This window comes from Colobus angolensis, unplaced genomic scaffold (genome assembly GCF_000951035.1).
Source record: "Colobus angolensis palliatus isolate OR3802 unplaced genomic scaffold, Cang.pa_1.0 Scaffold49, whole genome shotgun sequence".
NCBI classification, from domain to species: Eukaryota; Metazoa; Chordata; class Mammalia; order Primates; family Cercopithecidae; genus Colobus; species Colobus angolensis.
Window position 1 is genome coordinate 5,202,360 of NW_012118376.1, and position 23,749 is coordinate 5,226,108.

Here is a 23,749-nt window from a genome sequence, read left to right on the forward strand (position 1 = left end):
CAGCCTCCCAAGTAGCTGGGATTATAGGCACCCACCACCACGCCTGGCTAATTTTTGTATTTTTTGTAGAGACGAGGCTTCACCATGTTGCCCAGGCTGGTCTCGAACTCCTGGGCACAAGCGATCCACCCGCCTTGGCCTCCGAAAGTGTTGGGATTACAGGCGCGAGCCACAGCGCCCGGCTTTGAGGCAGTTTTTGTTTTGTTTTGTTTTGAGACGGAGTTCTGCTCTTGTCGCCCAGGTGGGAGTGCAATAGCGCCATGTCATCTCACTGCAACCTCTGCCTCCCGGGTTCAAGCGATTCTTCTGGTTCAGCCTGCCAAGTAGCTGGGATTATAGACGCCCGCCACCACACCCGGCTAATTTTTTTGTATTTTTAGTAGAGACGGGGTTTCACCATATTGGCCGGGCTGGTTTCAAACTCCTGACCTCAGGTGATCCACCAGCCTCGGCCTCCCAAAGTGGTGGAATTACAGGCATGAGCCACTGAGCCCGGCCTTTGAAGCAGTTTTTAAGGCTCCATTTTCTAAGGTGATATCATCATTCTCTTTAAAACCAGAAATAATAACTAGCATTTATATATTTTAGGTACAGTACGTTATATAATCTCTTTGCCTGTAATGCACCCCTCCCCGCCGCCCACCCCCCCACCCCCCGAATTTCCTCCCTCATCTACTTCAGGTCTTTGCTTAAATGTCACTATTTGAATGAGGCCTTCCTTGATCTCTTTACTTCAGTTCTAACTGTCCCAATTCTTTCCTGCTTAATTCTTCTCCACAGCACTTATCATCATAGGAGAGACTGTGTATTGTATTTGTTACTTTTGTTTGTTGTCTCTATCCCCTGACTAGGATAGAGGCAGTATGAGGGCAGAGATTGTTGTCTTTTGTTCACTGCAGTAACGCTAATATCTAGAAAGCAGTGGGTAGACAGACACGTAGTAAATTCTTTTTGAATAAATGGGAAGGAATAGGCTTGGGCGGGGGAGGGCTGGGTTGTGCAAATATCTTTGTATTTGACAACCACTGAGTTAAAGTAAGAAGAGGAAAATGTCTATTAAATGTCTATTACAGTCGTAACTGTAGAGAGACTATGAGGCCCTGAACTTTGGCATTACCCATGAAGAGGGAATGGATTCAAGGCCGGGCATAGTGGCTCACACCTGTAATCCCAGCACTTTGGGAGGCTGAGGTGGGCAGCTCACTTGAGGTCAGGAGTTCATGACCACTCTGGTCAATATGGCGAAATCCCGTCTCTACTAAAAATACAAAACTTAGCCAGGTGTGGTGGCACATGCCTGTAGTTCCAGCTACTTGGGAGGCTGAGGCAGGAGAATCGCTTGAACCCAGGAGGCAGAGGTTGCAGGGAGCTGAGATCGAGACACTGCATTCCAGCCTGGGTGACCCTGTCTCAAAAAAAAAAAAAAAAAGGAAACAGATTCAAATATGTTTAGGAAATCAAATGAAAGTATTAGATGACTTTCTAAATAAGAGTAGTGAATGTGTCTTAGCTAAAATCCAGAAAAGAACAGACTTAGGAGTAGTAATGAGTTTTGACATATCTTCTTAATAACATGGATCACAATGGTTTAACACAAGCGTGTCTAATCTTTTGATTTCCCTGGGCCACACTGGAAGAAGAATCGTCTTGGGCTACACATAAAATACACTAACGGTAACCAACAATAGCTGATGAGCTAAAAAAACATCGCAAGAAAAAAAATCTCACAGTATTTTAAGAAAGTTTACGAATTTGTGTTGGGCTGCATATAAAGCTATCGTGGGCTGCATGTGGCCTGCAGGCCACGGGTTGGACAAGCTTGGTTTAACGTGATCTGTTTGTCTCCCCAGCACCCCCAGTCTCAGCTGCGTCCTTAGATTTCTAATAGCTTTGATATTGTACTTGAAACATAGTGAATATTTAGCAAATGTTTTTAAATTAAAGATGCTTAGTTTCTATAATCAGAGAGGAAGAGGACTTTTATATATTTTTTACATGATTTAGTTTTTACATGGTATGGTAGGAAAATCAGAATATACAAATGAACCAGTAAATTTTACTGCCAATTAGAAATTACCAAGTGTGGATTCTTAGTTTTTATACATAATTCTATTCATTTACATAACAATGCATTTTGGTTGATACAGTGTTTTGTAATTTCAGTAAGTTGATTTCTAATATATCTCCATGTCTTTCTTTAAACATTACATTAACAAAAAGGGACGTTTTAAGCCTAAGAACCATATTTCTCATATTTAATCAGAATTTTCATTTTCTGAATGATGCATTGAATTTTTGGTAGCTAAAAATATCGTTCCAACTTTTTGAAAGTAATAGATTTTACCTTACATATGTGTAACTTACATATGCCTTGCTGACATGTAATACATAACTTTAGTTTTATAATTTTGTATATTTATTTTTTCAGACAATAACTGTTTGGAGGATCAAAATGTTGAGCATCTTGAGGATATTTGCAGTGAGTCATCAGACAATACCCAGTGTGCATATTAATGTAAGCATTTCTTATAAAATTAAATGTCCTTTAACAGCCTCAGCTACTTTTCTGCCTAAAATGCCCAGTATATCTCATCAGCTGTTGATTCCAGACTTAGTTGAGTCATAACCTTTGGAAATCTTCAAGCCAAACTAATTTGAAAGTAATTACCTTAATTTATTAAGAAATATGAGAGGAAATTACCTTAATTTAAAAGTAAAAGAACAGCGGTAGCTAAATGCTGGTCTCATGGAGTACTAAAATGCCAGTTGTTTTTGAAGGAAGGGTACAGTTTTATATCTAAGAATGTCATCACTTAATGTACATCTTTAACAAAAAATGTGCTATGTAATGTTAAGTATCCATAGATTAAGACTCTTATGAAATAAAGTTTCTCTTAATATCAAAGTATAACATAATTGTACAGTGGTTGATAAAACTACTTTTGGCTGTCTTCTGCAGAGCTGTTGGAAGCCAACTTCTTGGGTAGTCTGATCTTTGTCTCAGGAACATTGTTTTAGTCTTTAAGCTCTGGTCTGACTCCTGAATCCTCTCCGAAACACTATAAATTATTTTATGAACTATCGCGTCTTCAGTATACTTCAGAGATCTTAAACCTCAAACGTAATAATACCCCTTTTATCTAGAGCTAAGTGAGAGATTACTTTAAAGCTTGCTTGGGTTATTTCTTTTTATCTTCAGTGACTTAACAGGGAGTACAATAGTTTCCCCTTATTCATGGTTTTGCTAGTAGCTGTTTCAGTTGCTCAAAGTCAACTGTGGTCTGAAAATTAAATGGAAAATTCCAGAAATAATTCATAAGCTTTAAATTGTGTGCCATTCTGAGTATTGTGATGAAATCTCATGACATCTCACTTAATCCCACCTGGGAGGTGAGTCATCCCTTTGCCCAGCATATCCACAGTGTATACACTCCCCCCCCATGAGTCAGTAGCCATCTGGGTTATCAGATTGTGATATTGCTGTGCTAGTGTTCAAGTAGCCTTTATTTTACTTAATCATGGTTCCAGAGCACAAGAGTAGTGATGCTGGAAATTTGGATATGTCAAAGAGAAGCCATAAAGTGTTCCCTTTAAGTGAAAAGGTGAAAATTCTTGGCTTTATAAGGAAAAAAATAAGTCATATGCTGAGGTTGCTACGATCTATGATAGGAATGAATCTTCTATCCGTGAAATTGTGAAGAAAAAGACATTTTTGCTAGTTTTACTGTTATACTTCAAACTGCAAAAGTTATGGTCACATAACATGATAAGAGGTTAGTTAAGATGGAAAAGCTATTCAATTTGTGGGCAGAAGACATGAACAGAAAGATGTTCTGATGTACAGTAATTAGGTTCAGTACTATCTGAGGTTTCAGGCATCCACTGGGGGTCTTGGAATATACCCCCTGTGGATAGGGTATGACTGCTGTAGTGGAGAACCTGTAACCCTAAGAAGGCTTACCATTTGTCTACAGTTTTTTTGTTTTTTTTTTTTGCTACTTTAAAATCACCTGAGCAGCCTTTTGAAGAAGATATATTTCTGTATTCCATTTGTGATCTCATTAAGTGGCACAAGGAGTTACCCAGTTTTTCTTCAGTGCTTTGATTGCTGACACTTTCAGACTATGCACTCTGTGACACACAGTGGGTCTTATCCTAGTCATTATGCAGTGGAAATATTTTCCAAGGATAGTAGCATATTATTGCCAGAAACTTGGTAACTAACCTAGAAATAATATAGATAGCACAGATATGCAGTTCATGAAACAAAAAGCAGATTGTGGTGGCCCTAAATCATTACATACACTAACAATTCCAACTATATTGGCAGCTATTAAGTGTGTATCTAGTGGTCTGGGCATAAACTGAGGTGGAGAATATTCAGCCTCTACGTGAGAACACGAGAAGGTTAGGTAAGCAGCTAAGGTGGGGGAGGTAGGCTTGGCCTTAAGCAGACCTGCTCTAACTTAGTAATTCTCAGTTGAAGGCTACATTGGAGACAACCTGGGAATTTTTTAAAATGCCGCTGCCCAGCTCCTCCAGTTCTCCTCTTCTCTTCCCACCCCTGTGTCTTCAAGAAGCTTTCCAGATGATTCTAATGTTTAACTACTATAATAAATCCTGAAAACAACTAATGGTTTTAGAGCTCATTGCCCCACACAGACTTTTCAGCAGATGCAGAGGAAAACCAAGGTGTATCCTGGGTGAGATACCTTATTTAACCTTTCTGACTCTCTCAGCTTCTGACTTTCGGAACTTTAGGGTTGTGGTTCTCCAACTATAGTTATCAGAATCACCTGGAGAGCTGGTTTAAACAGATTGTTTGGCTCCATCCCCAAGAGTTTCTGATTCTCTTGTCTGGAGTGGAGCCTAAGCGTGTGTTTCAAACAAGCCCTCAGCCCATGCTAATGCTGCAGGTTGAGGAGAACCATTGTTTTAAGGTCAGCCCAAAATAGCAAATCAGTATTAATTTTATCCTTATTCTTTCCCCTAGGATATATTTGGGTTGTCACTTTTTAAAAGAATTGGAGTTAATAAATTAGGACTACTTTAAAGCTATACAAAATAGTTTGTCTTCTGACAAAGCATAATTACAATGTTAAAACTGTAATAAGTGATACTAAAATAAAATTAATGTTGTTTCTTTTTCTCTTTACTAGAATATATGCTGCTATAAAGTAAGAGCAAGTTTAAAAAGGTTAAAGCCACATGTGCCGCTTGGAAGAAATTACAGTTCCCTACCAGGTACAAATGTTAGATTCTTCTAATTTTATCTAAGCTGTTCGCTTTATCTCTTTTCTGTCTCTTGTTTGGAAGAATCTTTCTTATTAGGGTTCTGTAACCATTTTTTACTTCTTGGCTATTTCCTAGAGAGTATTAGGGGTGGGAATATTCGGATAGGTGCCAGGAGATACTAGTAGAGTTGTGCTCCTCATCTGAGGAACATGTGAATGAGCTGAGCGAAGGAAAGGATGGTGGCTTTAGTAGCTAGTTTGGAAGTTTTAACATGTGAATGTAATTGTAGAGTGGTCTTGTGAAATATTTTTTTCTAGTTTATTTCTTTTTTTGATGCAAGTGTTTTCTGTCAAGAGAGATTTACTAGAATAATTTATTTTGAGGATTGTTATAAGTAGTTTGGTTAAGTATTTGGGATTGTTTAGGTTAGATACATGGCATCAAAAGCTGGAAGATGGAGGAGTTGACTTACTTTTGAATGTCCTTTCTGTGTTTGAAACAAGCAAGTGTATGGTAGACTCTGTGAAATTAGTTTAATTCTGTTGCTGTTCTCATTACTGTCTTTGTCAAGTGAGAATAATAGAATAAAAATACTGATTGGCTGTTGACTTACAAGGAAGATTAATTTAATGGGCTACATTGTTGGTGTGTATCTAGGTCTCTGTATTTTGCTCATGTGAATTTGACTGTAGTAGTATAGATTATCTTTTGATCTTCAAACCACCATGAAGTTTCAAAAATAATATAAAATTCTCCTTTTTGTATCATAGAAACATGGGAGAAATGGTTTAAATAACAGGAGGGTTTTAATTAAATGTACCAATATAACTGCCTTGTTTCTTTAGAATTACTTCTTAATATTAGTAAACTATATGTTAAGCATAGAATAAACCATATGGACTTTTTAATTTAAAAAATACTGCTTGGCCTTTCAAATGTACTAAATTGTTACAGCTTCTATTCAGTGAAACCTCCCAGGCTGTCTTTAAAGGTATTGTGTCCTGGGATTGCTGAGAAAGGCAAGTTCCACATTGTATAATAATTCATTATCAACTGACATGAAGATCACTCTTAGCTCTTCGAACCCTGGAAAAGGCAGGTTTATAGGACTGTGCATTTAAAAATTTTTCTTTGATTCAGGATCAGTTCCTTAAGATTATTATTGTGAGCATTCTAATTCTACAGTTTTGTAAATGGAAGTGAAGTAGGTGGCAGAGATTGGGGTGAATCTGTATTTTTCTAAGGATATGATCTAAAACTTGATGTTTAAAACTTTTACCGTATTGTCATCCATAGCTTTCCTTATACATTGCAAGGAAATAAATTTTAGTTTATTTTAGATTTATTTAGCTTGAATTTTACTTTATTTACTTTATTTGGAATTACAGTATTTGCTTAAAGTTATTTTAAAGTCTTTCATTTATAAATTAAAGGAAAATTTCATAAATGTAACAGTTCAATTTTACCTTTCTTTTCATTAGGCTTAATAGGAAATGATATCAAATCCCTTCATTCCATCATCAATCCTCCCATAGCTAAGTAAGTACTGTCATTAATATCACTTTTCCATAGACTGTCACGAAAATTTGCAGTTTTTCTCTGATGGACAAGAGTGAATGCTGTAATTGTTATGACTTTCTGCCCTAGCCAATTTTAAATTGATGTTGATAATGTATTTTAGCTATTTCTCTCAATTTAATGCTAAAATTTTTTAATGTAACAACAGCACACTTTTCATAGAATGAATATAAGATAGTCTCAGAATTGTAGGTTGTAGTTAGCCCTTTTGTTACTTAGCTATGTTATCAGAGTAATGTGGATATACTCTAAATGTTTTCCATTTTTCTAGTTTTTACAGTTTTATAAATTATAGAAATACCAGCTTTGAAATTTGGACAGCATATACACTTTGGTTTTACAATTTTAGTAATGTCTACCTTATTTTTTCCTTTTAAACAGAATCCGTAATATTGGAATTATGGCTCATATTGATGCAGGCAAAACTACCACCACAGAAAGAATACTGTACTATTCTGGATATACAAGATCACTGGGAGGTTAGAATGGATTCCTCCTCTTCCCACTCCCCATTAGCAAAAGCATCATTGGAAAATATTTTGATTAAGAAGTCAACCTACACACCTTGAATATGGCATAGAGCTACTGATGTCTAAACCACAACTTAAAGATAAGGTAGTTGCAATATCCACCAAAGGGTCTTTTAGATTCAACTAAATATTCAGACTTATAAGACTATCATAGGCCCCATTTGACACTCATCTACTCAGAATGCAACAGGACAGGAACCATAGCTTGCCAACAGAGCAGCATTAGGTGTTTCTTTCTAGAAGAGTCCTTATAGCAGTCCCTGTAGCTATCTGGGAGCTATCTTCTTTGGCTGCCCCAGTGTGACAGATTAGGTGCAAGGTGACAAGATTCACAGGAGCCACCGTAGCTTAGAAGATTCATGCCCTATAGGAATGAATATCTCTTGTTATAACTTCATAGGCATAGGTTCCAGGTGCCACATAAGATACATGCCATAGCCAGGGAAGCTCAGAGTTCTGTATCTCCATAAGGTACTTATATATATAATTCATTTATAGTTCTTCGCAGTTCAGATTTAGTTTACCAATCAGAAGTTATTTTTCCCATAAGATATATTGCCTAGGAATGTAGTTAACATACCTCTGTTATCTGGTTTCTAGAAGAAAAGAACCAAAAAAGGTAACCAGAAGTTAAATTCTCATGTCGAAAAGGAGAGGATTTTGTTAATCCTTAACCTAGTTGTCTTTTGTTTTTTTAATTGTGGTTAAAAAAACACAAAATTTACCATCTTAACTATTTCTAAGTGTACAGTTCAGTAGTGTTAAGTATATTCACATTATTGTGCAACCAATCTTCAAAATGTTTTCATGTTACAAAATTGAAATTCTATACCCATTAAACAACTCCCATTTTCCCCTCTCCCCAGTCCCTTGCAACCACCCTTCTACTTTTTCTTCCTGACTTTGACTACTCTAGGTACCTCACATAAGTGGAATCGTAAGTATTTGTCTTTCTATGACGGGTTTATTTCACATAGCACAATGTCCTCAGGGTTCATCCATGTTGTAGCATGTGTCAAGATTCCTTTTTAATTTTTTAATTTTTTTTTTTTAGAGACAGGATCTTGCTCTGTTGCCCAGGCTGGAGTGCAGTGGCCCAGTCACAGCTCACTGCAGCCTTGAACTCTTGGGCACAAGAGATCCTCCTGCCTCAGCCTCCTGAGTAGCTGGGACTACAGGCAGGTGCTTCCACACTTGGCTAACTTTTCTATCTTTGGTAGAGACAGGGCCTCGGTATGTTGCTCAGGCTGGTCTCAAACTGGGCTCAAGTGAAGATTCCTTTTATAAGGCTGAATAATATTCCATGTGTTTTTATTTATTTACTTCAAACTATTGCAGTTTACTATAACAAGAAGGAAATCAAGTTTTAAAGTAATTATAGTCACTAAGCTGAAAAATCACCTACAAAAGTCATGGCAATAACTTATTTACAGTTAAAAAGGAGAATATCAAGACCTTGCTCTCATAGTAATATAAACTAGACATGTACACAGTCTTATGATGTCAAGAAACTGAATATATAAAAATAGAACCCACATAGAATGTTCTCTCTCTTTTTTATATACACACATTTTCTCTGTGATTGCCCTTAAGTTTATGTCCTTATCATAACTGGTTTATTATATTTATAATTAAAGATAAAGAATCTTAGACTTTATATTCTAAAAAGCAACAAGGTTAACAATTTTCTCCCCTAAGGCTTATTTTATTTTATTTTTTATTTCAATTGGCTTCTGCAGAACAGGTGGTTGGTTACATGAATAAGTTCTTTAGTGGTGGTTTCTGATATTTTGGTGCACCCATTACCCAAATAGTGTACACTGTACCCAATGTGTAGTCTTTTATCCCTCACTCCCCTCCCGCCCTTTCCCCTGAGTCCCCAAAGTTCATTGTATCATTCTAATGCCTTTGCATCCTCATAGCTTAGCTCCCACTTATGAGTGAGAACAAATGATGTTGGTTTTGCATTCCTGAGTTACTAAGAATAGTGGCCTCCAATTCCATCCAGGTAACATATACATATTTCTTTTGCTGTGTGGAAGCTTTTTAGTTTAGTTAAGTCCTGTCTACTTACCTTCGTTTTTGTTGCATTTGCTTTTGGGTTCTTGGTCATGAAGTCTTTGCCTAAACCAATGTCTAGAAGGGTTTTTCCAATGATCTTTTCTAGAATTTTTATGGTTTCAGGTCTTAGATTTAAGTATTTGATCCGTCTTGAGTTGATTTTTGTATAAGGTCAGAGATGAGGATCCAGTTTCATTCTTCTACGTGTGGCTTGCCAGTTATCCCAGCACAATTTGTTGAATAGGGTGTCCTTTCCCCACTTTATGTTTTTGCTTGCTTTGTTGAAGATCAATTGGCTGTAAGTATTTGGCTTTATTTCTGGGTTCTCTATTCTATTTTATTGGACTGTGTGCCATTTTTACTTTTTTAGACGGAGTCTCGCTCTGTTGCCCAGGGTGGAGTGCAGTGGCGCAGTCTCAGTTCACTGTAGCCTCTGCCTCCTGGGCTCAAGCAATTCTCCTGCCTCAGTCTCCCAAGTAGCTGGGACTATGGGTGCCCACCACCATGCCCAGCTATTTTCTTGAATTTTGTTTTTAGTAGAGATGGGGTTTCACCATGTTGGCCAGGCTGGTCTCAAACTCCTGACCTCAAGTGATCTGCCCACCTCGGCCTCCCAAAGTGCTGGGATTATAGGCGTGAGTTACCATGCCTGGCCCTATGTGCCTGTTTTTATGCCAGTACCGTGCTGTTTTGGTGACTATGGCCTTGTAGTATAGTTTGAAGTTTGGTAATGTGATGCTTCCAGATTTGTTCTTTTTGCTTAGTCTTGCATTAGCTATGCAGACTCTTTTTTGGTTCCATATGAATTTTAGGATTTTTTTTCCTACTTCTGTGAAAAACGGTGGTATTTCGATGGAAATTGCATTGAATTTGTAGATTTGTTTTGGTAGTGTGGTCATTTTCACAATATTGATTGTACCCATCCATGAGCATGGGATGTGTTTCTATTTGTGTCATCTATGATTTCTTGCAACAGTATTTTGTAGTTTTCCTTGTAGAGGACTTTTATCTCCTTTGTTAGGTATATTCCTAAGTATTTTATTTTTGTTTTTTTGCAGCTATTGTAAAAGGGGTTAAGTTGTTGATTTGACTCTCAGCTTGGTTGCTGTTGGTATATAGCAAGGCTACTGATTTGTGTACGTTAATTTTGTATCCTGAAACTTTGCTGAATTTATTTACCAGTCCTAGGAGCTTTTTGGATGAGTCTTTAGGGTTTTCTAGGTATACGTTCATATCATCAGCAAACAGTGACAGTTTCACTTCCTGTTTACCTATTTGGATGCCCTTTATTTCTTTCTCTTGTATGATTGCTCTGGCTAGGTCTTCCAGTACTAGGTTGAATAGAAGTGGTGAAAGTGGGCCTTCTTGCCTTGTTCCAGTTCTCAGGGGGAATGCTTTCAACTTTTCCCTGTTCAGTGTAATGTTGGCTGCGGGTTTGTCGTAGATGGCTTTCATTACCTTAAAGTATGATGTCCCTTCTGTGTCAATTTTGTGGAGAGTTTTAATCAGAGGGATGCCGGTTTTTGTCAAATGCTTTTTCTGAGTCTATTGAGATGATCATGTGATTTTTGTTTTTAATTCTGTTTATATGGTGTATCACATTTATTGACTTGCAGATGTTAAACTATCCCTGCATTCCTGGTACGAAACCTACTTGATTGGTGGATTATCTTTTTGATATGCTGTTGGATTCAGTTAGCTAGCATTTTGTTGAGTATGTTTGCTTCTATGTTCATCGGGGATATTGGTCTGTAGTTTTCTTTTTTCGTTGTGTCTTTTCCTGCTTTTGGTATTAGGGTGATACTAGCTTCTTAGCATGATTTAGGGAGGATTCCCTCTTTATCTGTGGAATAGCATCAATAGAATTGGTGCCAATTCTTTGAATGTCTGATAGAATTCAGCTGCAAATCCATCTGGTCCTAGACGTTTTTTGGTTGGCAACTTGTTAATTACCATTTCTTTCTGACTGTTACTGGTCTGTTCAGAGTTTCTATTTCTTCCAGGTTTAATCTGGGAGGATTGTATATTTCCAGGAATTTATCCATCTCCTCTAGGTTTTCTAGTTTATGTGTGTAAAGGTGTTCATAGTAGCTTTGAATGATCTTTTGTATTTCTGTGATATCAGTTGTAATATCCCCTGTTTCGTTTCTAATTGAACTTATTTGGATATTTTCTGTTCTTGATTAATCTCACTGTCTATCAATTTTATTTATCCTTTCAAATAACCAGCTTTTTGTTTCACTTTTGTATTTTTTGTTTGTTTTAATTTCATTTAGTTCTTTGCTGATCTTGGTTATTTCAGTTCCGCTGGGTTTGGGTTTGGTTTGTTATTGTTTCTCTAGTTCCTTGAAGTTTGACCTTAGAATGTCTATCTGTGCTCTTTCAGACTTTTTGATGTAGGCATTTAATGCAATGAACTTTTCTCTTAGCTCCACTTTTGCTGTACCCCAGAGGTTTTGATAGGTTGCGTCACTATTATTGTTTAGTTCAAATAATTTTTTAATTTCCATTTTGATTTCATTGTTGACCCAGTGATCATTTGGGAGCAGGTTATTTAATTTCCATGTATTTCTATGGTTTTGAGGGTTCTTTTTGGAGTTGATTTCCAGTTTTATTCCACTATGATCTGAGGGAGTACTTGATATAATTTTGATTTTCTTAAATTTATTGAGACTTCTTTTGTAGCCCGTCATGTGGTCTATCTTGGAGAATGTTCTACATGCTGATGAATAGAATATATATTCTTTGGTTGTTGGGAAGAATGTTCTATAAATATTTGTTAAGTCTCTTTGTTCTAGGATATAGTTTAAGTCCATTGTTTCTTTTTTGTTTTTGAGATGGAGTCTGGCTGTGTTGTCCAGCCTGGAGTGAAATGGTACCATCTCGGCTCACTGCAACCTCCACCTCCCGAGTTCAAGCGATTCCCCTACCTCAGCCTCCCAAGTATCTGGGATTATAGGCACCTGCCATCATGCCTGGCTAATTTTTGTATGTTTTAGTAGACACAGGGTTTCACTGTGTTGGCCAGGCTGGTCTTGAACTCCTGACCTGGGTAATCCACGTGCCTCAGCCTCCCAAAGTGCTGAGATGACATGCATGAGCCACTGCGCCTGGCCAGTCCATTGTTTGTTTGTTGACTTTTTGTCTTGATGACCTGTCTAGTGCTGTTAGTAGAGTATTAAAGTCCCCCACTATTACTGTGTTGCTGTCTGTCTCATTTCTTAGGTCTAGTAGTAATTATTTTATAAATTTGGGAACTGCAATGTTATGTGCATATGTATTTAGGATTGTGGTATTTTCCTGTTGGACTAGTCTTTTTATCATTGTATAATATCGCTCTTTGTCTTTTTTAACTGCTGCTGCTTTCAGGTTTGTTTTGTCTGATGTAAGAACAGTTATTCCTGCTCACTTTTGGTGTCCATTAGCATGGAATATCTTTTTTCCCCCTTTACCTTAAGTTTATGTGAGTCTTTATGTGTTAGGTGAGTCTCTTGGAGACAGCAGATACTTGGTGAACTCTTATCCCTTCTGCCATTCTTTGTCTTTTAAGTGGAAAGTTTAGGTCATTTACATTCAATGTTAGTATTGAGATGTGAGGTTACTGTTGTCACTATTTGTTGCCTGAATACCTTCTTTTTTTTTTATAGGTCCCATGAGATTTATGCTTTAAGGAGGTTCTATTTTGGTGTATTTCGAGGGTTTGTTTCAGGATTTAGAGCTCCTCTTAGTAGTTCTTGTAGTGCTGGCTTGCTAGTGGTAAATTCTCTCAGCATTTGGTTGTCTGAAAAAGACTATATCTTTCCTTCATTTATGAAGCTTAGTTTCTCTGGATACAAAATTCTTGGCTGGTAATTGTTTTGTTTAAGGAGACTAAGATAGGACCCCAATTCCTACTAGCTAGTAGGGTTTCTGCTAAGAAATCTGCTGTTAATCTGATAGGTTTTCCTTTATAGGTTACCTGATGCTTTTTCCCTACAGCTCTTAAAATTGTTTCCTGTCTTGACTTTAGATAACCTGATGACTGTGTGCCTAAATGATGGTCTTTTTGTGATGAATTTCCTAGGTGTTCTTTGAGCTTCTGGTATTCGGATGTCTAGATCTCTAGGAAGGCCAGGGAAGTTTGCCTTGATTATTTCCTCAAATACATTTTCCAAACTTTTAGATTTCTTTCTTGGAAGTACCAGTTATTCTTAGGTTTGGTCATTTCACATAATCCCAAACTTCTTAGTGGCTTTGTTCATTTTTTAAAAATTCTTTTTTCTTTGTCTTTGTCAGGTTGAGTTAATTCAAAAGCCTTGTCTTTGAACTCTGAAATTGTTTCTTCTTTTTTTGAGATAGAGTCTTGCTCTGTCACACAGGCTAAAGTGCAGTGGTGCAATCTTGGCTCACTGCAACCTCCGCCTTCCGGGTTCAAGCAATTCTCCTGCCTCGGCCTCTCGAGTAGCTGGGATTATAGGCACCCACCATCATGCTTGACTAATTTTTGTATTTTTGTAGAGACAGAGTTTCACCATGTTGGCCAGGCTGGTCTTGAACTCCTGACCACAGGTGATCTGCCTGCCTTGGCCTCCCAAAGTGCTGGCATTACAGGCGTAAGCCACCGCACCTGGCCTTTGAAGTTGTTTCTTCTACTTTCTTAATTCTGTTGCTGAGACTTTCCAGTGTATTTTGCATTTGTCTAAGTGTATCCTTCATTTCCAGAAGTTGTGATTGTTTATTTATGCTGGCTATTTCTCTGGAGATTTTTCCGTTCATATCCTGTAATATTTAAACAATTTTTTTAAGCTGGTATTCACCTTTCTCTGGTGCCTCCTTGAGTAGCTTAGTAATTGACCTTCTGAACTCTTTTCTGGCAGTTTAGATTTTGTCTTGGTTTAGATTCATTGCTGGTGAGCTAGTGTGATTTTTTGGGGGGCATTAAAGAACCTTGTTTTGTTATGTTACGAGAATTGTTTTTCTGATTCCTTCTCATTTGGGTAGACTATGTCAGAGTGAAGATCTGGCACTTAAGGGCTACTATTCAGATTCTTTTGTTTCACGGGGTACCCCTTTGATGTGGGACTCTCCCACTTCCCCTAAGGATGGGGCTTCCTGAGAGCCAAACTGCAGTGATTGTCGATGTGTTTTTTGTACGGCTATCTTTTGAAGTTCTTTTCTAGTTCAGATCATAGCCTAAAAACTATCCAGGTTGTTGTAGAACTTGCTGATCCAAGGTTGACTTCATTAGTCATATGAATAATCATAAAGATAATGTGAAATAAAGATCTTTATAATTGTGAAAAATCTTAGTACTGTGTAAATGTTTTTAAAACTTACTGTCTCATTTAGAACTTAGAGTTAGTTATTTGGTCTTTGTATCCTTAATGATATTATTTTCTTTGGCAGTGATGTTGGGAATAACTGACAGTAATATAATTATAGATATTAACATAGAGTTATATTTGAGTTACTGTCAAATATATTTTTCTTGCTATTTCCTCCTCTGGTGTTTAGATTATGTGTGTGTATACATGTTAATACATATATGCACACACACACATACACATACATGGGGCAACTAGCTACCATTTTAGGGGTTTAATGCTGAAATAAATGATAGTATAAGGCCATGATAATGGTAAAGAACAACTTTTTTATTTCTTTTACTGTCTATAAATTTAATTAGAATAATATACATAATTCAACTACAGAATTTTACTGCAGAATAATTTCAGTGAACTTTTTGGATAAAGTTCAGGATAGTTTTTTTGTGACTATACTGTAGAAGTTGTATGAGACTACTTGCACTTGTACAAATAAATCCCTTCTCTTTGGAAAATTTAGTAATGAGATGGGTTTGTAAAGGATAATTTAATATTGGATGAATTTTTTTCTCTATCTCATTCCATGTGGCTATCATTTATCATCTACTAGACTAGGTACTTTATATATATTGTCTCATTTCATCCTTGTAACAACCCAGCAAGGATGACTTTATTGGCCTTATTTTACAAACTACATTAAGTAGTTTGCCTCAAGATCATAGAGTGCTAAGTGGTAAAGTTGGGATTTAAAGCTATGACTGTGTTCTTTCACTGTACCACTCTGCCTTCTATCAAGGGATCAGGAGGGAGGGACATCAGATAAAGAGGGGGGTAATGATAGTGAAGCTATGTAAGAAATAAGTGAAGTATATGGTTCAGTAAACTTAAAAGATTTTCATCTTGGTGAAAAATTACTTTTATGGCAAAATTACTAATCTAGCTGAAAAACTTTTTGTACCATGAGGATTTACTTAGTGAAAGAGTAAAGGCTCTATTAAACCAAATATTTTAGGAAAAATCTTTCTTAAGGCAGATTAAACTGTGTCAGGTAGATATTGAGCACCAGTAAAATACACTTGCTATTAAGACTAAATTTTATCATCTTTTTCCTGGCTAGATGTTGATGATGGAGACACTGTGACAGATTTCATGGCCCAAGAACGAGAAAGAGGCATTACTATTCAATCAGCTGCTGTTACGTTTGATTGGAAGGGGTATAGAGTCAATCTAATTGATACACCAGGTATGGTACTATTGCAGTAATACAGAGATGCTGCATCGTTTGGAGTTTTTTGTTGTATGGGGTTTTTGTTTTGCTTTTTATTGTGGTAAAAAACATGTTACAAAATTTACCATCTTAACCATTTTTAAGTGTACAGTTTAGTAGTGTTAAGTATGATCACATTGCTGTGAAACAGGTGTCCAGAACTTTTTTATCTTGCAGAAGTGAAACTATATTCATTGGACAACAGTTCCCTTTTGCCCCCTCTCTTCACCCCTGCTAACCACCATCTACTTTGTATACCTGTGAATTTGACTAGCTTAGATGCCTCATGTAAGTGGAATCATACAGTATTTGTCCTCTTGTGATTGGCTTATCTCACTTAGCATAAAGCCTTCAAATTTTCCCGTATTGTAGCATGTGACAATGTGCTACAATGGCTTCTTTTTTATTCTGTATAGTTTTCCATTGTATGTATATATCACATTTTGTTCATTCATACATCAGTGGACATTGGGTTGTTTCCACCTTTTGTCTCCCAGTGCTGCTATACATATGGGTGTGCAAATAGCTCTTTGAGACTATGCTTTCAATACCTTTGGATATACACACACACACCCCCCACTAGGAGTGAGATGTGAGATTGCTGGATCATATGATGGTTTTGTTTGTTTTGTTAAAAAGATTTTAGGCATTATACGTCTTATCTTTTTCTTAGGTCATGTGGACTTTACCTTGGAGGTTGAGCGCTGCCTAAGAGTGTTGGATGGTGCAGTGGCTATATTTGATGCTTCTGCTGGTGTAGAGGTAAATAATATTGCCAGAATAAAGGGAAATAGAACAGCATTAGTTTTTAAAAAGTAGAATATATCAAATTTAGTAACCGTAACCATCTATTTGGTAAGTTCATGTAAATAAAATAATGGTAAAAGGAAATCAGAATTTAATATTGAGATGTAATCTATATGTGATCTGAGATATTTCATGGTAAAAGGAGAAATATGAAAGGTAGTGTCAAGAACTTTGAAGGATCAGAGATTCTACCTTACTTTCGAGCTAACAAATTAGCCTACCTTAGTTTCATGCATTCTGGCAGAAGACGCTGAGGTGTGAGATTGATTATACACTGTTATTTCTGTCACTTTATTTCCTAATAGTTCCACCTTTCTGTTGTTATAGCTTTATATAAATGTGACGCTTAATCATTCAAACAGATTCCATTACTTACAAGACTGAAATGTGCTTGAATAGGAAGTTTCTGAATTCGTGAAGGAGAAGGCACTTGTTTTAAACAATGGATGGGCTTTTAGCTTTCAGGTGGGATGGTGGGAGTTTTTTGTTTGTTTTGATTTGCAATATGTTTTTGTTCTTCGAAAATTTATGATATTCACCCCCTACCCCTCACATACATACCTCATCATACACAAAAATTAATTTGGAGTGTATCACAGTGTTAAGTTATGTATACATAGCTTCTAGAAGAAAAATATCTTTACAGCCTTGGGGTAGGTAAAAATTTCTTAGAGGACATAAGAAGCACGAAACATAAATAACAAAAGTTGATTCCTGGAACTTTATCAAAATTACAGCTGTTCAGTAAAACAAAATTAAAAACACAAGGCATAGACTATGAGAAAATACTTGTAATGTTAGATAAACATTATACAAATATTAAATTTCCTGAATGCAATAATAGTATTGATTATATAAGAGAATATGATCATCTTGGAAAATAAATGCTGAAGTATTTACAGTACATATCTATAACCATGGATTTGTATCCAGACTATATGAAGAACTATAAATCAATAATAACAACCCAGAAAAAAAATGGACAAAAAACCTGAATGGACACTTCACAAAAGAACAAATGTGAATGACTAGTAAGCACATGAAAAGATGCATAATCTCATTAGTCATCAGGAAAATGCAAATTACAATCACAGATTCAATTTCACACCCAAAAGAATGCTTATAATTAAAAAGAGTGATAGCAAATGTTGGTGAGAATATGGAGCAACTAGAAAATTTACACATTGTTGGTAAGACTGCAAAATAGAGGCCAGGCATGGTGGCTCACACCTGTAATCCCAGCACTTTGGGAGGCTGAGGCAGGTGGGTTTGTTTGAGCCCAGGAGTTAGAGACCAGCCTGGGCAACATGGCAAAACCCCATCTCTACAAAATACAAAAAAAATATCAGCTGGGTGTGGTGGCAGGCACCTGTAGTCCCAACTACTCAGGAGGCTGAGATGGAAGAATTGCTTGAGCCCGGGGAGGTTGGGGCTGCAGTGAGCCTTGATCGCACGACTGCACTCCAGCCTGGGCAACAGAGTGAGACCCTGTCTCAAAAAAAAAGACTGCAAAATAATGCAACTACTTTGGGAGACTCTTTGGAAGTTTCTTTATTTTATTTTATTTATTTTGAGACAGGAGTCTCACTCTTTGTCACCCAGGCTGGAATGCAGTGGTGCAATCTTGGCTCACTGTAACCTCTCTCTCCCAGGTTCAAGTGATTCTTGTGTCTCAGCTTCCCGAGTATCTGGGACTACAGGCGTGCACCACCATGCCTAGTTAATTTTTGTATTTTAGTGGAGACAGAGTGGCCAGGCTGGTTTTGAAGTCCTGACCTCAAGTGATCCACCTGCCTCAGCCTCCCACAGTGTTGGGATTACAGGCGTAAGCCACCACACCCAGCGGAATTTTCTTGTAAAGTTTAAATATACTTAATCAGTTCTCCTCCTATATCTTTATCCAACAGAATGAAGACATTTGTCCAGCAAAGACACATTCAGAATGTTTATAGCAGCTAAATTCACAAGAGCTCCAAACTAGAAACAATCCAAGTGCATATCCACAGGTGGATAGGAAAACCAACTGGTACATTTATATAATTAAAAAGAACTGATATACCTAACAATGTGGATGAATGTTAAAAACATGTTGAACCAAAGAAGCCTTGTTATTTTATATGAGGTTCAAGAATAAGACACCGAAGCTGTGGTGACAGAAATCAGAACAGGTTGCTTATAGGAGACAGGGAGGAGAAAAATTTCAGGAATAATAGAGTGTTCTATGTCCTAATTGGGGTAATAGTTACACAAACATACTTTCATCAAAACGCATTGAGCTATATATACACTTAATATCTGTATTTTGTGGTATATAAATTTTACCTAAAAAATAAACTGGCTTCTTTATAGTAAACTGCTATATTTCTTTTACCTCAAAACAAGTATCTGAAATAATTAAGGCAAAATTCCTATTTTGTAGATCAGAGACCTGACATTAAATGAGTTAAGTGTCATATGACATTTACTAGGAAAAGTGAAGCCAAACAAAAAGTAGGTCTCCTGATTCTCAGTTAAGTTCACTTTCTGTGATTCTCAGTACCTCCTAGGTGTTAATTCTCTTTGTGTGGCCACCTAGTTCACCCAGAGTATTCTCAAGTGGTTTGAAGCACACTCCTCTTCACACTTCATCACGTTCCCGGCTGTGTTAACTTGATAGCTGAAGAGTGACCCTAGAAATATAAGTACAGTTGCACTAATTCTCTGCTAGAATAGGGCCCAATTTATCTGACAGTAGATTTTTGGATCTCTTCATTCCAGGTCCAGTAACATCGTTACTTTTGTTCAGTATGTATTTTTTTCCTCATCTTTGCTTTAGGCCCAGACTCTCACAGTATGGAGGCAAGCTGATAAACACAATATACCTCGAATCTGTTTTTTAAACAAGATGGACAAAACTGGAGCAAGGTATTTAAAATGTGTTTCATTGGCTTATCAGAGTGAAACTACAATTTGAACTTTTAATGAACTATAGCTTAAATTTAGAAATAGCTGTTTTTTTCTTATTGTATTATAGGATATTAATATTCCATGGAATTCCAGTTTATTCCCATAAAAAAAATTCAAAGCAGCTAATCCATAGGTTATGTAACAATTTGGGACTAATAGCTGATAGATGATGATGAATCCTGTTTCTGGTATAGAGAGACCGAATCATATTTCTAGAATCAAAGTGGCATCTTGATGATTCCATTGATTCTCTTTAGAACTGTATAGTATAGTCCCTATATTGATGAAGGTATGGCACTTCCCATCATTGCTAAAGGTAGAGAATAGAGAATTGTTTCCTGCAGTTGAAGGTGTTCTTCCTTATTCTCTGATTTTTTTAGCTACTGGGTAAGATATTCTCAATAAAGAACTGGAAGAGGAGAATGTAGATGCTGTAAGACCTGCATGTAGGGCAGAAGAGAGTTAATGCTGAAATGTAGTGGCCATAGTCAGAGACTATAGAGTGGTGGATACATTGTCCTGAGAACATAATTCAGAGAATCAAGAATATTTGAAAGCTTTGGAGAAAACATGAAAGGGAGAAAATCAAGAATATTAAAAATTTTACAACAAATGTGATAGGGAGAGATTGTGACCTGTGGTGGGAGAATGGCAAAAATGAAACATAAACTATACCTCCCCTACAACTACACAGTAATTAATATGCATTGTGTTTTTCTCCCTCGCTATAGTAATTCTGAGGCTGTTGGTTTAAAGGACCTTGTCTTGATTAATAATAGTCCAGCAACCTTTAAAATGTACTAGCCTCAAGTTTTGACCCTTTTCTGCTTGGAGTTCCTTGTGGTAGATGGAAGTACTTATTTATTGCCAGACAGTGCCTTTGGCAATGGGGAGGGAGATGACTGGATAATAGGCTGGTTCTGAAAAAAACACTGGGACCGGAATGACCTGCATGTATGTATAAATCAGCCCATGTGCCAGAGATGGCATGTGTTCTAGAGGTAGCCAGCTGCAGTGTTAGCATAGAAATGAATAGCATAGCATAGGATATGAAGAATGCCAAAGACTAGGCAGGCTCTTGGAAGAAAGCTGGTAGCCTTGTATGATAGCAAACCTAGTAGTGGAAGAAAGAATCCTTAGCTTATCACAAATCTTGCATTGGAATCCCAACTACAATTTATTATCCATGTTACCTTGATCAATTCATTTAATCTTAATTGCAAAGTATAGTTATGTGAAGCTCACAATAATAATATCCTAAACAGCTCTGTGGCTGGATTAAGGTAATTTCTGATATCTGAAATTGACATAAAAGTTTATTCCAGACATTTTCCTATGGAAAACTGTTAAATAGTGAGCGTTAAGGAGAATAAAGTGGGTTAAAATTTTAGAAAACATTCTTAAAACCTGTAAGAGTTTTCTTTCCTCTTTTGATACCTTTGGTAAATAATTTTTAACCATGTTTTTAACTATAATTATTTTGCTTTCTACAGCTTTAAGTATGCAGTTGAAAGCATCAGAGAGAAGTTAAAGGCAAAGCCTTTGCTTTTACAGGTAAATTGGTTAATAGCATCAGCTTCTTCTCAGTTTCCTCATTAATTTATTTTGTGACAATGTATACATTTCCAAAGCTATCTCAAATCATTTTTTAAGAAGTTGGAGTATAAATCAAAATAGCCACAGATTATAGTAATGGTGATAATAGACATTTTGGGGAAAATGGTACAATTAGAAAAGACTTGTCATCAATGTAGTTTTCAGTGAGTGATCATTTAATAATGTTAATCTCACTCTGACTTACAGTTACCAATTGGTGAAGCCAAAACTTTCAAAGGAGTGGTGGATGTAGTAACGAAAGAAAAACTTCTTTGGAATAGCAATTCAAATGATGGAAAAGACTTTGAGAGAAAGCTCCTCTTGGAAATGAGTGATCCTGCATTGCTGAAGGAAACAACTGAAGCAAGGAATGCCTTAATTGAACAAGTAAAGTATAATGAATGATAAAATGAACACCAATGTGTGCACCACTCATCTTAAATAGAATATAGTCATACTTTAGCATCTCTGGGGGATTGGTTACAGGACCTCCTGTGGATACCAAAATCTGCAGATGCTCAAGTCCCTGATATAAAATGATGTAGTATTTGCATATAACCTATTCATGTCTTCCTCTATACTTTCAATCATTTCTAAATTACTTATAATACCTAATACAATGTAAATGCTGTGTGCCATTTTGTGTTCATTTCTCTCTCCCACTACTCATCTACCTGTCCCCCCAAACTATTATTTCAGTATTTCTCTTTCATTTGCTTTTTTGCTGTTGTTGTTGTTGAGACGGAGTCTAGCTCTGTGGCCTAGGCTGGAGTGCAGTGGCACGATCTCAGCTCACTGCCACGATATCAGCTCACTGCAGCCTCTACCTCCCAGGTTCCAGCGATTCTCCTGCCTCAGCCTCCTGGGTAGCTGGGATTACAGGCATGTACCACTGCACCAAGCTAATTTTTTTGGGTTTTTTTGTATTTTTTAGTAGAGATGAGGTTTCATCATGTTGATCAGGCTGGTCTTGAACTCCTGACCTCAGGTGATCTGCCTGCCTCAGCCTCCCAAAGTGCTAGGATTACCACCAGCATGAGCCACTGCACCGGGCCTCGTTTGCTTTTCCTTGTAGTTTACCATAAATCCTTAAAGAATTTAGGTTTACATGTTTTGAACTTTACATAACTGAAATGATACTGTTTGTATTTTATGACGTTGCTCAACATTGTTGGAACTTTATCCATGTTGCTATGTGTATAGTCTATTCATTTCAATCTTGTATATTGTTCTAATTTATGATTTTACCACACTTTATTGGGTGTTCTCCTGTGGATGGGCTTTGAGGTTGTGCTGTTACAAACAATGTGGCTATGACCATTTTTGTATCTATCTCCTTGTGCACATGGGCAATGGTTTCTTTTTTTTTAAACCTCTGCAATTATTAGTTTATTAGTATCATCCAGGACTCAGATGTTCAGTATTCCTCCTGAAATTACATAAACAAATGCAAATGGAAAGAATCCAAGTCAAAATTATATAACAAAACAGCACTCCATCACAAAAGTGTGTAAAATTACAAGAACGCTATTTTAAAATACTGGCACTTTAAGAAAACGATAATCTCAAAAACCACAAAATTGCCAAATTGTTCCCTAAACTGCTAAGCAGATAATGACTAATGAGTTTGTTTTGTAAAGAAAAATCATTCAAATAAATTGAATAATTCATACTGAGATGCAAAGCTTAAGTGTCTTCTTTCCTCCTATCTACTTTGATTTATAAAGGGGCAAACCATAATATAGGAAAATATACCCTATTTTGAATGTGGCATCTTCATTTTAAAAGCTGGCCCAATTAATTAAAAATACTTGTAATGGAAAGTCTCGTTTCCTGAGCAGTCCATATTGAGATAAATGGGAAAAGACATCTATAGCCAGCATTTTCGTAGTCTTCACTGAGACTAATGTCAACAAAAAATTTAATATGGCAGTCTTCTATTTTAAGCTCACGCTTTTGGGGATACATTCTCAGGTCTTCTTTAATGTGGGAACTGCAAAATATAACTGCCATTACATGGTAATGGGAGTTAAAGAATAGAGTCCTCATGTAAAGGTTAGAACATACTTTTCTATTAGTCCTTCAAGGACAGACTTTCAAAATGTTTGATTCTAATAATCCCATGCTTTAGTAGACTGATTACTCTTCAGTTTGTAAATGTAAGTGGGCTATGTGAAATTTCTTAACTGATCAAGATTTTTGATGTTCAGTTATGGATGAAAACTATCTCAACTTAACTTTACCCCCATTATGGTATGCAGGGTGTGTAGACAAAAGCTTTTTATTAGCTAACTATATGAAAGGATAAACACTGTAATAATTCATGTGATTCAAAATGGGCAAAAGCAAAAGACTAGCTTCCCCTCAAGAAGAAAAATTTCAGACCTATGAAAAGGACAACAATACTAATAAAAAAAATTGTATTT

The 23,749-nt window shown here is 36.7% G+C and overlaps 1 protein-coding gene across 3 annotated transcripts in view; it reads left to right on the forward strand.

The window, feature by feature from the left end:
* The window catches only part of GFM2 (G elongation factor, mitochondrial 2), a 50,447-nt gene that overhangs the window by 1,329 nt on the left and 25,369 nt on the right, over window positions 1-23,749 (forward strand). For 2 of the 3 annotated variants that reach the window (XM_011959249.1, XM_011959251.1), the window contains exons 2-10: window positions 2,429-2,515; window positions 5,160-5,244; window positions 6,717-6,774; window positions 7,195-7,292; window positions 15,825-15,950; window positions 16,648-16,736; window positions 19,597-19,685; window positions 21,221-21,281; window positions 21,531-21,710. In XM_011959249.1, the coding sequence (XP_011814639.1) occupies window positions 2,453-2,515; window positions 5,160-5,244; window positions 6,717-6,774; window positions 7,195-7,292; window positions 15,825-15,950; window positions 16,648-16,736; window positions 19,597-19,685; window positions 21,221-21,281; window positions 21,531-21,710 (849 nt within the window). In that variant the 5' untranslated portion in view covers window positions 2,429-2,452. Of the gene's footprint in view, window positions 1-1,073; window positions 1,192-2,428; window positions 2,516-5,159; window positions 5,245-6,716; window positions 6,775-7,194; window positions 7,293-15,824; window positions 15,951-16,647; window positions 16,737-19,596; window positions 19,686-21,220; window positions 21,282-21,530; window positions 21,711-23,749 lie in introns of all 3 variants that reach the window. The other variant, XM_011959250.1, reaches the window with a different exon arrangement.